This window comes from Adiantum capillus-veneris, chromosome 25 (genome assembly GCF_014529385.1).
Source record: "Adiantum capillus-veneris isolate H3 chromosome 25, ASM1452938v2, whole genome shotgun sequence".
NCBI classification, from domain to species: domain Eukaryota; kingdom Viridiplantae; phylum Streptophyta; class Polypodiopsida; order Polypodiales; family Pteridaceae; genus Adiantum; species Adiantum capillus-veneris.
Window position 1 is genome coordinate 83190440 of NC_140955.1, and position 15822 is coordinate 83206261.

Here is a 15822-nt window from a genome sequence, read left to right on the forward strand (position 1 = left end):
GATGATGAGCGCAAAGAGGCATTCCTTTTCGGGTTGGACGAGTATATCAAGTTTGATGTCGAAGTACTCGACCACGTGGATCTCATCAAGGCGGTAGCGATTGCTCTCGCACAGGAGATGAAGCACAACAAAGGAAAGCCTAAGGAGAACAAGTCTTCTCATAGTACCTCTCAGACTCCTCAAAACCCACAGAACGGTAAGAATGGTAACTCTTCTAGCCCATCTTCCTCTAATCCGTCGGAAAAGAATTCTCAAAATGAATCTAAGGGTAAAGCTAAATCACCTGCTAAACCTAAGCTAGCCCCAGATGAAAAAGCTGCACAAGGAATTGTAGGAGGGTACATAATGCCATATATAAGAATACTAGTGTGTCCCAAGTTTCTAATGATCATCTAGCTGATGAGTCTCTCATGAAGTGTTATGGTCATGTGAATGGTCAACGCATGGTGATCTTGTTTGATTCAAGCAGTATGCATGATGTGATTGGTGCCTTTCTTGTAGAAAGAGCCCGCTTGGAGGTTATCCAGACAACTCCGCTTGAGGTGTCGGGCTTCGCTCCCGGTATGGACTCTCTCATTACACGAGAGTGCCTTGATGTGTTATTAACTGTTCAGCAAGCTTTCTTCCGTAGAAAATTTGTCGTGTCTCCTCTCTCAGGATGTGATATGATTTTGGGCATTAGATGGTTTTGTGAGCATAACCCTCTTATTGATTGGGTAGACAATACGCTCATCCTAAATGCCAAAAGTGACTCTCCCATTATCATTCATGGTGATGAGAGTATTCATTCTTTACCTCTCATTTCTAATGTGCAGGCGAAGCTTGAAAAGAAACATGAGAAGGAGACTCTCTCAGTCTTTCCTTCTCCGAAGCACCACACACATGTTTTGCATGATAGAGATGTGGTTGTTCGCAAGGATGTTGTTTTGAATATGATGTTTCTAGTGAAGCTAACCTCATTGCAGATACAATCAGTCACGCAGGACCGATCTTGGCTCTCGAGCCGAGGTCCAACGAACCCACTTAGGAAGTTTTGTGTGTTCACATGATTAGTCAGCACGCATTGTTGGAATTCTTGATTCGTGACGATTTCTTGTATTTTCGTCACCGTCTTTATGTGTTCCCTTTTCACAGGCATGTCGTATTGTACGATGCACATGATTCACTCGTGGATGAGCACGGATGTATACGGATCACTCTCGAAATGAATAAAAGTTTGCATTAAGGAATTCACATTGTTTCTCAATTGTCCGTTTTGTCAATCGCTTTTACATGTTTCTTCCTTGGCATGACATAGTCTCAGAAAGAGCACGAGTAAGATTGTCCATCAAGCATCGACATTTCCGTTGTGATTTGCCACAGTTGATAGGTTTGGGTCGAAAAGTCAAGTTTCGATCCCACTTTTTGCATGTGTTTGGTGAACGGTTTGGCACTCCGTCACTTTGTTCATCTGCATTGCATGCACAGTCATTTAGGAAGAATAGTATTTTTCCAGTTACTCTACACGGAATGGGTATGTTTATGGTTTTGTGTTGGACATGGTTTCAAGAATTTTCCTCCTCGGAGATTCTTGAAGAAGGTGGACCCACAACCATAGCCGAAGATGGAGCATTGAAGCCGCAACAGATAATTTTTGTCGCTTTCGGCGCGGCCCAAAAAAGCAAGCATTGCAGTCCTTCATGAAGTTCAAGTATTGCACGACCCACGCATCAGAGTGGGCCGGCGAAGAGTTCTTCGCAGAATTCCAGGAGTTGTTGGTGCACTCCCTCGACGCCATACAGCTCGATACCAGTACCTCACTTTGAAAAGGAGGGGATGTCACATGCACATCTAACCCTATGTGCATGTGGACAAGCTATCTCAAGTCTAGGGTTCAGGTCAGCCTAGGAAGTGTTCTGGCACCTTTGTGAGCCTGTGAGCAAGCCGTGCATGTCCAGGCACCTAGATTAGTTGCATATCCTCTGATTGCACACAATATAATCATCAGCATGGCATTCAGTACGCATCATGAGCATTTTACAGAGCATAGAACCCTTTTTCCCAAAATACACATTTTTCACTCATTTATTAATAAGTGACTTTTGTTGGAAAAGTAAGTAGGGCAAATCGCTAAGGAAACATAAAAGAAACCCAATGGTCACTCAGTAGAAGCAGAAGAGACAGAAGAAGCTGAGGCTTGCAGTGTTCTCTCCTCAGCAAGACGGCAGAAGACCTTGTGTTTTCAGCCAGTTAGACAACCAGCGTTTTTGGATTCTGCCAGATCCTCTAGCATTTTCAGTTGCAAATCAGCCGAGCGTTTTTCTCCACAGCATCAGAAACTTCCTAGCGTTTCCATCAACAACAGATGAGCTTGGCATTTTTCTGTAGTAGATCAAGCCTAGCAATTTGCAATTTTCGGCACCAATTCAGCCAAGACAGTTAGCGTTTTCAGTTTCCAACGCTTAGCCATTGCAGATTTAGCCATAGCCTCGCAGATCCTTGCCGTATCATCGGATCAGCCAGCGTTTACAGCTTCAGTCCGCTGTTTTCAGATTTCAGCATCTGCGTTTTCAGTGCATCGTCGTCGAGTCGTCGTCATCGCCATCCTCGCCGACACAGTGCTAGTGTTCAGTAGAAAGTTAGCGCTTGCAGATTTCAGCTTTTCAGCCCTAGCGTTTTCAGTTTTCAACCCGTCCTCGTCCTCCTCGTCGTCGACATAGTCGGCAAGTCCATTTCATCTAGACCATTGTACCAGATTTGTGCAATCTACAGCATAGACCTCTCGCCATAGAGAGGGGGGCCCTTGGAGGAGGGTTTGAGAACCGCCTGGTGTCGTATTCTTCTCTCTCTTTCTCTCAGTCTCAGAACTTTCATTCACAGTAGCATTCACTTTGTTTGTGATCATTGCACTCTCTCTCTAAAGGAACGGAAGGCTCTCCCTCCCGTAAGTAAAAGGAACCCTTGAGCACAGTTCGGAGCACTCACCTTGAGCAATATCAACATTCACTTCTGCTGCACCTTACAAAAAGAAGACAAAGTGAAGGGAACAACCTCCAAAGATCACATCCGAAAGACAAAAACATAGGATTGTCTGCTCTAATGTACTAGTAAAAGATCCTATCACACCAAAAATCTAAAGGACTAAGAAACCACTGAAGTGGCTCACGAAAACATCCGCCATGATACTAATTGCACTCTGGGCAAAAGCACACCATCCAAAAGTCGCAAGAAGCGGGCAAGGAAACCAAGGACGAGAAGACTGTGAGAACACCAGAAGTCAAATGAAGATAATAACATGGAAGCCCGTTTGAAAAAGAGAGATCCTCAAAATTGTGCTATGAGGTAGCTTCGTCTCAATTTTACGTCAGAATAGAGCATCCATTGTCATTGGAAGCTCTAGAACTGAAGTTGGGAGCCCCCCTCTAAAGATAGGAAGCCCCCTTCTTGTTCAATCATGGAAAAATAGAATAAAACCCACCATAAAGAAATCTGAGACAACCTAGAGTTAAATTGATTTCTCTGTGACTGAATTGCAAACCCTAAGTCTCATAAAACTCGAGACCCAAAGAGGGTCATCTGTCAAGATCAAACCTATGGGGACAATCCGATACAATATGCCAAACTCCATATAGACTCAGAAGAGCACATATACTCCTACTGTTGTAACTTGCTTCCTTAAAATCTTTGTCAAAAGTATGTCCTTCCACTTATGCTTCAGAGAATATACCCACACAACTGTGTAATCAATATCCAATACACAACATTATAGTAATACTCAAGGTGAGAGTAAAGGAATCGCCTAGGGGACCTGCACTAGGCCTTTGAAAATCGAAATGGTTGTCCCAAGGTTGGAGCTCTCCAAAGGAATATACAAGAGGAGCCTCAATATGTTGCTGATTGCGGAAGTAACTACCGACATTGCATGCAAACTTGTCATCTGGATCTCGAGAGATCTTCTGTTGTACATCAAGATTGCAAAACTGTCTGTCAACTGGAACTGACAAGCTCACAAACGGGCATGGATGATGGGAGTGATCAAATCTGTATAGCCACACTACTTTCGCAGAGAGAACATGGAGATAGGAGTAGTCCACACCCCAAAAAGGTATTAAGGTGGTACAAAATCCAAAATCTGCAACCTACTACCCCTCTTTGAAGATGGAGTGAAACTCCGCATATGCTTGTGCAAAACAAGGCTGGAACTCCAGATCAGCCTACATAAAGCCTCCATAGGGATAACTCTGCCAATAACTCCAAGGTAAAATTGAAATTGCAAAGACGCAGCAATTAAGCTAATCCATTTTCTCGAAGAATACATAGTCATAGGAACCCGCTCCATATGTGTTCAAGAAGATCCCACTGCTGTCCCAACATTTCTCTCTCAGAAGAAGAATTCCGGGAAAATGGTATCCCCTCCTAGATCCAAAACCCACAAGCTTGCTCCCCTTGCTAGAAGAGACAACAACAAATCTCCATCTTTAAAAACCAAAGCAATTAGCAATGCCCCACATCCTGAATCCTCCACGGGGTTCCTCTCGGTGAAGAGAGGTCGGGGTAAAGAAGGGTAGGTAGAAGAGAGGGAAATCGTAGAGAAGGTCCATAGCCTGTACGTAACTGAAACCATGCCTAAATTGGAAAAAGTGCAGGATCACACAGCAGGATTTCTCTCTCAATTAAGTCCAATATGGCACCGGACCAGCCTCCTACACCGAGCATCGAAGGTGGTCAAGACACGAAGGCTCTATTACCAAGTCAAAATAGGCAGGGGAAGGTGCAATGAAGACACACAGATCCGGTGGACACCTCGACTCCAATCATCCTCGACTCCGAAAAGATCCTTTGACACTAGAGAACACGTGCAATGCCACATACATAACTAAGCTAGAAAGAGACTGGACCTCTGAAAAGAGAGAGAGAGAGAGAGAGAGAGAGAGAGAGAGAGAGAGAGATCTGGGAAAGGCTCCCCATGTTGTATATAAAGCTTCATACACAAGTGGCCAAGGGTGGTCCAGCATAGATCTATTATGCCCTAAATGGATAGAACCCCGGTACACATAACTGCTGCTACTACCGCCATGTGCTCTTGCACATGAGACCACTGATTCGACCTCAAGATTGGCAACAAGCCCCAAGCATCCTGAGAGAACAAGATGCACCTCCTATTGACAGCAAGCTAGAATGATCGAGAAGAGAGAAAGACGAATACACCAAGGCCATCATGTGATGCTGCCCTTAATGTGTCATGAAGTCTTCGCCCCTCCTCTACATAGCCGGCTGCTGTTGTGACTTAGGCTGCCCACTATGGGCACCCTGTTGGGCTGCTAAAACCACTTATTGCTACTAGACTAAAGGGGCTTAAGCTGTAATCCGTAGCTGATGTCTACAAGCTATGCAGATAATGCTTGCGATTGCGACGGAATCGCGATAGCGAAGGAAAGCCTAAAGGCTGCATAGGATCGTGCAAGCTATTTTCGCTTACAAGCATAGGCAGTGTGGAGGGTTGCAAGCAAGCATGTGGGCCTCTTGTTTGGCCTCTTGCTTCTCCTATTCCTTTTCTTCATCTACTAAGAAGCTTGAAGGCACATCATTATCATCATCGATGGCAACATCTAGATTGTAATATTCGAGACCTGTGTGTGTGTGTGTGTGTGTGTGTGTGTGTGTGTGTGTGATATACCATACGACTAGTATCCACTTGTACGAAACTCCATGCCAGTCTAGAGATAAATAAAGAGGACACAGTGAATGTATCAACTTCCAACGATCACATCCGGAAGACAAAAGCATAGGATTGCCTGCTCCAATGTAATAGTAAGAGCAACTGTCACACCAGAAATCCAAAGGACCAAGCAACCACCAAAGTGGCTCAAGGAAACATCTGCCATGATACTAATTGCAATATGGCATACTAATTGCACTTTAGGAAAAAGCACACCATCCAAAAGTCGCAAGAAGCGGGCAAGAAACCAAGGACGAGAAGACTGTGAGCGTGGAATTGAATGGAACACCAGAAATCAAATGAAGATAATAACCTAGAAGCCCCCTTTGAAAAAGAGATATCCTCAAAAGTGCGCTATGGGGTAGCTTCATCTCAATCCTACATTGGAATCCATTGTAACTGGAAGCTCCAGAATCGAAGCCTAAGTCTCATAAAACTCGAGACCCAATGTCACGTGCACACTTCACTTGCGCCACGTGGACAAGCTTCTGCTACAGTTTAGCGTCAGTCTTAGTTGAGGATCTAGCATGGCTCACCAGAATTGAAGCCCAAGTCTCATAAAACTCGAGACCCAATGTCAAGTGCGCACTTCACTTGCACCACGTGGACAAGCTTCTGCTACAGTCTAGCGTCAGTCTTAGCTTAGGATCTAGCATGGCACCCTTGTAAGCCTCTAGCAGGATGTACATGTCGAGGCCGGTCATAGTTGCATACCCTCACTTTTGAGCCTCTAGCAAGATGTGCATGTCCAGTCCGGTCACAATTGCATACCCTCACTTGCACAGTTAAGTCACTTAAGCATATAGGCATATGAAAAGTCACTTAAATCATTTATTAATAAGTGGCTTTGGCATGACATTTATTAAAAGTTAGGTAGGAAAAATGGCTAAAAGACCTATAAATGAATCCCTTGGGCACCGATAGAGAGCAGAGGAACAGAACTAAGTGCCTCTCAAGAAGCACCAGCAGGACCAGCGTTTTTGCACCAACAAAAGCCAGCGTTTCTTCCATTAGTCACCAACGTTTTCAGCCACCAAAACATCAGTGGCCCATCAACGTTTTTGGTCACTTTTCAGCCCTTTCTTCATTGCCAGCAGTACCTCCAACAGATTTCAACCTTCAGCCCATTAGCAGCACCAGCAATTTCAGTTTTCAGCCCATCGCCGTCCCCGACGATAGCAGATCTGCCCACAGCCACCTCCTCCTCCTCCTCGTCGGCATCGTAGCACCAAGCATCTATAACAACACCCTTAGCACCTCAGTAGTACCTTCAATACCCAGCATCAGTAGCATCAAGTACCATTAGCATCTCATCATTTAGCATCATTGTATTAGCAAGTAATAAAGCAAGTACTTGCTCTGGCAACAGAGCAAGGGGCCCTTGAGGTGGTTGGGACCCGACATGCCGTGTCTATACTCTCTCTCTCTCTCTCTCTCTCTCTCTCTCTCTCTCTCTCTCTCTCATTCAGTTCAATTCTTAGCTTAGGACCTAACCTGGCACCCTTGTGAGCCTCTAGTAGGACGTGCATGTCCAAGCCGGTCATAGTTGCATACCCTCACTTGCACAGTTAAGTTACTTAAGCATATAGGCATATGAACAGTCACTTAAGTCATTTATCAATAAGTGACTCTGACGTGACATTTATTAAAAGTAAGTAGGGAAAATGGCTAAAAGACCTAAAAATGAAGCCCTTGGGCACCAGTAGAGAACATAAGAGCAGAACTAAGTGTCTCTCAAGAAGCACCAGTAGGACCAGCATTTTTGCACCAGAGAAAGCCAGTATTTCTCCCATCAGTCACTAGCATTTTCAGCCACCAAAACGTCAGCAGCCCATCAGCGTTTTCGGTCAGTTTTCAGCCCTTTCGTCATTGCAAGCAGTATCCCCATCGCAGCAGATTTCAGCCTTCAGCCCATTAGCATCACCAGTGATTTCAGTTTTCAGCCCATGGCCGTCCCCGGCGATAGCAGATCAGCCCACATCCTCCTCCTCCTCGTCATCGTCATCGTCATCGTCATCATCATCATCGTCTACGCAACACCAAGCATCTCTAATAGCACCCCTTAGCACCTCAGTAGCACCTTCAGTACCCAGCATCACTAGCATCAAGTACCCATTAGCATCTCAATGTCTCATAATTTAGCATCATTGTATCAACATTTTGTGCAAGTAATAAAGCAAGTACTTGCTCTGTTGCCAGAGCAAGGGGGCCCTTCAGGGTGGTTGGGACCCGACTCTCTCTCTCTCTCTCTCTCTCTCTCTCTCTCTCTCTCTCTCTCTCTCTCTCTCTCTCTCTCTCTCTGTGTGTGTGTGTGTGCGTCTCTCTCTTTCATTCAATTCAATTGAGTTCTTTTCAAGTGAAGTAATGTAACCTTGTGTTTGTACGGAGTACTAGATCTGAGCTAAATCCTTAAACCCTTCCGCTGCACCTGACACCCAAAGAGGATCACATCATTGGTAAACTCGATCTGCTTAGAAATGAAAGACCACAAATGTCATCACACCATCGGGTCCCCCAAGACCTAGCTACTCAAGAAAACTCCCTGAGATCAAACCATATGTATGCCACTCCTCGGCATCTGTCAAAATCAAACCTGTGGTTACAATCCGATAAGATATGCCAATATCCATAAAGACTCGGAAGAGCACATATACTCCTACTGTTGTAACTTCCTTAAAATCTCTGTCAAACGTATGTCCTTTCCACCTGTGCTTAATTGTGTATTGGATATTGATTACACCAAGAAAGAGTCGGAAATCTAGATCTCCGATCACATAAATCTCCAAACTGCTATGGGAAGTCCAACAAAACTGTGAACACCCAAGACTACTGACCTATGAGCTCTCCGATGATGAAGAACCAAAGAGCTGAACTACCACAGTATACCACAAATGAACTTTAAATTATATCTGAAGGACGCCATCAGAACTGAGTGACAAATTTTATTGATCCTAGTCTAAGAAGGATTAGCATCCACCTAAAGGAAACTCCATGCCAGTCTAGGGATAAAGAAAGTGTCACGTGCACATCTAACCCTATGAGCATGTGGACAAGCTATCTCAGATCTAGGGTTCAAGTCAGCCTAGGAAGTGTTCCGTCACCTTTGTGAGCCTGTGAGCAGGCCGTGCATGTCCAGGCACTTAGATTAGTTGCATATCCTCTAATTCCACACAACATAATCATCAGCATGGCATTCAGTCCCCATCATGAGCATTTTACAAAGCATAGAACCCTTTTTCCCAAAATACACATTTTTTACTTATTTATTAATAAGTGACTTTTGTTGGAAAAATAAGTAGGGCAAATTGCTAAGGAAACATAAAAGAAACCCAGTGGTCACTCAGCAGAAGCAAAAGAGACAAAAGAAGCTAAGGCTTGCAGTGTTCTTGCCTTAGCAAGACGGCAGAAGACCTTGCGTTTTCAGTTGCAGATCAGCCCAACGTTTTTCTCCACAGCAGCAGAACCTTTCTAGCATTTCCATCAACAGCAGATCAGCCTAGCGTTTTTCAGTAGCAGATCAAGCCTAGTAATTTGAACTTGCGCCAAAACAGTTAGCGTTTTCAATTTCCAGCCCTTAGCCATTGCAGATTTAGGCAAAGCCTCACAGATCTCACCTACCCACAGGAGATCCTCGCCGAACCGTCAAATGAACCAGCGTTTACGGTTTCAGCCGACTTTTTTCAGATTTCAACATCTGCGTTTTCAGCGCATCGTCGTGGAGTCGCCGTCATCGCCATCCTCGCCGACACAGTGCCAGTGTTCAGCAGACAGTTAGTGTTTGCGGATTTCAGCTTTTCAGCCCTAGCAATTTCAGTTTTTAGCCCGTCCTCGTCGTCGTTATCATCGTTGTGGACATCGTCGGCAAGTTCTTTGCATCTAGACCAACATACGAGATTTGTGCAATCTATAGCATAGACCTCTCTCGCCATAGAGAGGGGGGCCCTTGGACGAGGGTTTGAGAAGCGCTTGGTGTCGTATTCTTCTCTCTCTCTTTCTCACAGTCTCAACACTTTCATTCACAATAGCATTCACTTTGTTTGTGATCATTGCACTCTCTCTCTAAAGGAACAGAAGGCTCTCCCTTCCGTAAGTAAAAGGAACCCTTGAGCGCAGTTTGGAGCACTCATCTTGAGCAATATCAACATTCACTTCCGCTGCACCTTACATTGGTATCAAAGTTTTGGCAGTGTTCTGTATCACTCAAGGAAAGAACCACAAGAAATTTTTTGCTTGTTGCGGTCGCACATAACCCAAGTCCACTTGGGTGTGTCGATTCCTAATCGTGTTTTTGAAGAGTGACAGGTAACCTAGGAAAGAAGGGCTTGTCCAACTTCCCCTTGTTCCTCTTTTCACTCATTGAGAGCGGACTGTGCACTTAGCGGCCGGCCAATCGACTTGAGGTGGGGAAAAAGCAACTTTGGTGTGAGCGCAAGGCCGCCAAGGGGTGCACCCGCAGGGAAGAGTCGAGCTCGGGTAAGAGAAAAGCCTTCTCAAACATCGATTGCAAGCTAGAGAACTCAAGAACCTCAAGAACTCAAGAACCTCAAGAACCCAAGAACCTCAAGAACTTAAGTACCCAAGATCTCAGTGTATGGTCGTCACGCAAAGCAGAATGGATACTTTGCCTGAAGGTGATAAGAGTAGTTGGTGACAAAGAATTTTCCTTACCAGGAGGATTTTTTTCCGATCCTCCCCCTTCCGCATGTACGCCACGGGTTGCACCAAATCCTATGGAGGCTTTGGTCAAGTCAATGATGGACATGATGCTACAACAAGAGGCGCAACGCGCCGCCTTGGATCGCGACCGTGAAGAAAGAAAGGCGTAAAGCTAAATCACCTGCTAAAACTAAGCTAACCCCAGATGAAAAAGCTGCACAAGAAATTGTAGGAGGGTACATAACGCCAAAAGAACAAGTCATTTATGCTAAGGAAGGTCGATGTTATCAATGTCACCTCAAGGGTCATATAAAGAAGACATGTCCTAAGAACGTATCCAACGAACCTCAAGAACCCACAGAACCCACATCATCTGTTAATGCCATATATAAGAATACTAGTGTGTCCCAAGTTTCTAATGATCATCTAGCTGATGAGTCTCTCATGAAGTGTTATGGTCATGAGAATGGTCAACGCATGGTGATCTTGTTTGATTCAAGCAGTATGCATGATGTGATTGGTGCCTCTCTTGTAGAAAGAGCCCGCTTGGAGGTTATCCAGACAACTCCTCTCGAGGTGTCGGGCTTCGCTCCCGGTATGAACTCTCTCATTACACGGAAGTTTTGTGTGTTCGCATGATTAGTCAACACGCATTGTTGGAATTTTTGATTCGTGACGATTTCTTGTATTTTCGTCACCGTCTTTATGTGTTCCCTTTTCACAGGCATGCCATATTGTACGATGCACATGATTCACTCACGGATGAGCACGGATATATGCGGATCACTCTCGAAACGAATAAAAGTTTGCATTAAGGAATTCACATTGTTTCTCGATTGTCTGTTTTGTCAATCGCTTTTACATGTTTCTTCCTTGGCATGACACAGTTTGAGAAAGAGCACGAATAAGATTGTCCATCAAGCATCGGCATTTCCGTTGTGATTTGCCACAGTTGATAGGTTTAGGTCGAAAAGTCAAGTTTCGATCCCACTTTTTGCATGTGTTTGGTGAACGGTTTGGCACTCCGTCACTTTGTTCATCTGCATTGCATGCACAGTCATTTAGGAAGAATAGTATTTTTCCAGTTACTCTACACGGAATGGGTATGTTTATGGTTTTGTGTCGGACATGGTTTCAGGAATTTTCCTCCTCGGAGATTCTTGAAGAAGGTGGACCCACAACCATAGCCGAAGATGGAGAATACAAGCCGCAACAGATCATTTTTTGTCGCTTTCGACGCGGCCCAAAAAAGCAAGCATTGCAGTCCTTCATGAAGTTCAAGTATTGCACGACCCACGCATCAGAGTGGGCCGGCGAAGAGTTCTTCGCAGAATTCCAGGAGTTGTTGGTGCACTCCCTCGACGCCATACAGCTCGGTACCAGTACCTCACTTTGAAAGGGAGGGGATGTCACATGCACATCTAACCCTATGTGCATGTGGACAAGCTATCTCAAGTCTAGGGTTCAGGTCAGCCTAGGAAGTGTTCTGGCACCTTTGTGAGCCTGTGAGCAAGCCGTGCATGTCCAGGCACCTAGATTAGTTGCATATCCTCTGATTGCACACAATATAATCATCAGCATGGCATTCAGTACGCATCATGAGCATTGTACAGAGCATAGAACCCTTTTTCCCAAAATACACATTTTTCACTCATTTATTAATAAGTGACTTTTGTTGGAAAAGTAAGTAGGGCAAATCGCTAAGGAAACATAAAAGAAACCCGATGGTCACTCAGTAGAAGCAGAAGAGACAGAAGAAACTCAGGCTTGCAGTGTTCTCTTCTCAGCAAGACGGCAGAAGACCTTGTGTTTTCAGCCAGTTAGACAACCAGCGTTTTTGGATTCTGCCAGATCCTCTAGCGTTTTCTAGTGGCTCAAGAAAACATCCACCATGATATTGATTGCACTGTGGAAATAAGCACACCATCCAAAAGTATACTCGGTACAGATTGGAGCAACTTGAGGGCGTGATGATCCTCACGAACAATTAAATCTCTATCAATGCACAAAATGCGTGTCCTGCTTAGGAGAAGAAACGATTGAGAGAGGTTCCTTTTCATGCAATGACTAACTCGTTTCTGAACTGTGGGACTGTGTACTAAGAGAGACTATGCGACTATGTGTTTTATCCGGTGGACACCTCGACTCCAATCATGATTCTTTGACACCAGAGAACACTTGCAATGCCACATACGTATACAAGGCCACTTTGAAGAAGAGAGGTCACTGAGCTAGAAAGAGACGGGACCTCTGAAAGAGAGACAGAGAGAGAGGGAGAGAGGCTCCCCATGCTGATACAAAGCTGCAAACACAAGTGGCCAAGGGTGGTCTAGCATAGATTTGTTATGCCCTAAATGGATAGACCCCTGGTACATGCACAACTGCTACTCCTACTGCCATCTTCTCTTGCACATGAGACCACTGACTTGGCCTTAGATCGACAACCACCCCCAAGCATCCTGAGAGAACAAGATGCATTTCCTACTGGTAGCTAGCTAGACCGATCTAGAAGAAGAAGAAGAAGAAGAAGAAGAGAATTTTAGCGTCATAGAAAACTATCCCAAAAGACCTTAAAGATCTATCTGGCGAGGAGAGTTGAACTCAAGTCCTGTTATTCAAGAGGGAAATGGCATAACCAACCTACCACACCAAGGCCATCATGTGATCTTGCCTTGAATGTGTCTTGAAGTCTTCGCCCCTTGTCTACATAGCTAGCTACTGCCCCTGCCCACTACATAGTGCCGTAGGCTGGATGCCCGACCCAAACATCAGCCCCCACGACCTAATAAATAGAAGAAAAAGTGGAAAAATGTGGAGAAGGGCCTAGGCAACATTTGGAAGCACCGGGAAGGTAGGATAAACATCCACCAGGCCTCTAGGAAGCTACATGACCATGGATAGAGCCAAAACCGTAAGAATCTCCTCCACTCAACCGAGCCATGAGTCGTGACGACAGCTTCTGTAGTCCGAAGGGCTACAAGCATGCATGTGGGTATATCTTAGAATAGCCGAGGACTCTAAACTCTTCCCACCAAGAAGTACTGTGGATTATCTTCCGGGTATTCATCACCGAGGAAATAATTGATGTTCTTACTTTCAAGCAAGGCAAAGTGTATGTGCCTTACAGGCTTGCCTATCTCTTGTGCAATTTACTTTTGAGTATCCTTTTTCATGTAATGCAAGGCACCTTGGCATATACTAAAAAAAACACATAATGGACTATTGAAGACGTGTTACGTGCACGTCTTTAGTCGTCGAATGGATTGGAAAAAGTATCTCGTGGAAATTGAATTGCCTTATAGCAGTGCGAATAGTGGTGATAGTCTGTAATGATTGTTTACAAGCTATGCAGAAAATGCTCGCGATTGTGAAGGAAAGCCTAAAGGCTGCATAGGATCGTGCAAGTTATTTTTGTTTACAAGCATAGGCAGCGTGGAGGGCTGGAAAAGCAAGCATGTGGGCCTCATGTTCGGCCTCTTTTTCCTCTTCTTCATCTACTAAGAAGCTTGAAGGCACATCATTATCATGATGGATGGCGACATCTAGACCTTGGGCTCAGGAACAGTGTGGTATGAGCCCACCGCATCAGCGACCCTCCCCCTCCTTTGCTGCCTTGGAAGAGCCAGCTGAACTGAAATATCCCACTGGCTATGGAGAGTGTGAATATATATCCCGTTGCCAAACGTGGATTTGCGCTTCCATCCCTTTTTCTGGATTTGCGCTTGCATCGTGTATTGCGACTTCCAGCAAGTTGGTATTGCTCGAGGAGGAGTGTATATTTTGGAGCCCATGGCATACTATAACAAAACATACAATACCTTACAAAGAGTGAAGTGAAGTTTTCTAGTTGGACATTTATTTCTAGCTGTACAATCTACGCTACCGTTCACTATCAATATGTCCTAGAACATCAACCATGCATGTGCAAAAATATACGAAACCAAAAACAGTACGCCCACAGAGACTTGAGATATACTCTTCTTCACCTTTATTGCTTGCTCTCCCGGGGACAACTGTCTATAGTAGAACCTCATAGTGGTCATGTGAAGACCTGTGTTGCAGATCAACAAATGCTGGAGAGAATTTGCAATGACAGGCGCCCAAAAAACAGATGAGACATCAGCCAGGACCTTGAGACTCTGATCTGATCGCTCCAACTAACGCTCCTCAGAAGCTGCGCACAAGAGATCAAGAACACCACAGCGGAGTCAGCGAGACTCTCTCCAGAGAAGGAGACTGAGACTGCCCTGCCCGGCAACAGAGAGAGACGGATGAGGAAGTCAAACATCCAATCCACTGTCCCATCAGATTTTCTGATTTATCCAACTGTACAGACAGAGCACACAGGCCTGCTATGTCTAGACAGCAAATTACTAGTCAGTTGGAGGTTGAGATTCGAATGGGGCCCGCGCGAACGCGAGCCCCCGCTGCCACAAATTATAACGTGCACTCTCCCTCATTGCAATGGAGAGGCCGACCCTAGAAAGAAAAAAAATTACAAAATTACACACATCAATGGCTTACAATCGTAGCCCCCAAGGTACACGACAAGCAAGCATGTGGGTATATCTTAGAATAGCCAAGGAATCTAAAACTCTTCCCACCAAGAAGTACTTAGCATTATTTTATGGGTATGTGGACCATTCTAAAACCTAGAGAAGATAAAGGCAGATCCTATAAGCTGGACCTACTTCACACCTTACCATTCATCAAATGTTCTACAATAATCAATCAAAGGAAAGATGAACACACTATTCCTCTCAAGGAACTTCCTAACTTGGATGATACTAGTAACTACACGATTGTTCCACTTGAGTTCATCTATGACCAAAGAGTAAAGCTTCTTATTGGATCTTTTATTCAGAGCTTGAGAAGTCAATTCCCTTATTCATCATCAAGGAGATAATTGATGTTCTTCATTTCAAGCAAGGAAAAGTGTGTGTGCCTTATAGATTTGGCTACCCATTGTGCAATTTACTTTGAATATGCTAGTACATGTAGTGCAAGACACCTTTACATATACAAAACTTTGGCCACGATAAGTAGGTACTTGTATTGGCCACTCATGAAAGCTTTTGTTGAGAGCTATGTGTGGGATTGTGCGGAGTATGCGCTTCATAATGCTCAGTGTGAGACATGCATAGGATTCTTTATGGAGTTTGTAATAAGACTGTCGTGTACTATTAGACGAGGGTTGATCGTGGCCACTTGATACCCATGGCAAGATTCATACCTACTGGGAACACAATGTAAAGTCACGCATAAGCTTAGCTCTTTCTGGAATACTTGTAGCAGCTCTATAGTTTTTCTTGAGGTGTTTGATACTCATAATGGAATGGAGCTACCTTTTTATTTCCAGCAAACGGTTGTTCCATGATTGCAAAACTAGTCATGCATGTCATCCTTAGAGCACCTGAAAACTACTAGATAAATAAAACACGCAATTAACGATTGAAAACAGGTTACGT

At 44.5% G+C, this 15822-nt stretch overlaps 1 protein-coding gene across 1 annotated transcript; it reads right to left on the reverse strand.

Annotated features, from left to right (window-relative positions):
- Nucleotides 1-13611: 13611 nt before the first annotated feature.
- On the reverse strand, nucleotides 13612-14804 carry LOC147425185 (uncharacterized). Its single transcript, XM_086500473.1, has 2 exons — nucleotides 14341-14804; nucleotides 13612-14151 (listed from the first exon to the last, which is right to left on the reverse strand). Exons 1-2 carry the CDS (start codon nucleotides 14395-14397, stop codon nucleotides 13897-13899), a joined length of 312 nt encoding a protein of 103 aa, XP_086356599.1. The 5' UTR covers nucleotides 14398-14804; the 3' UTR covers nucleotides 13612-13896.
- Nucleotides 14805-15822: the final 1018 nt, after the last annotated feature.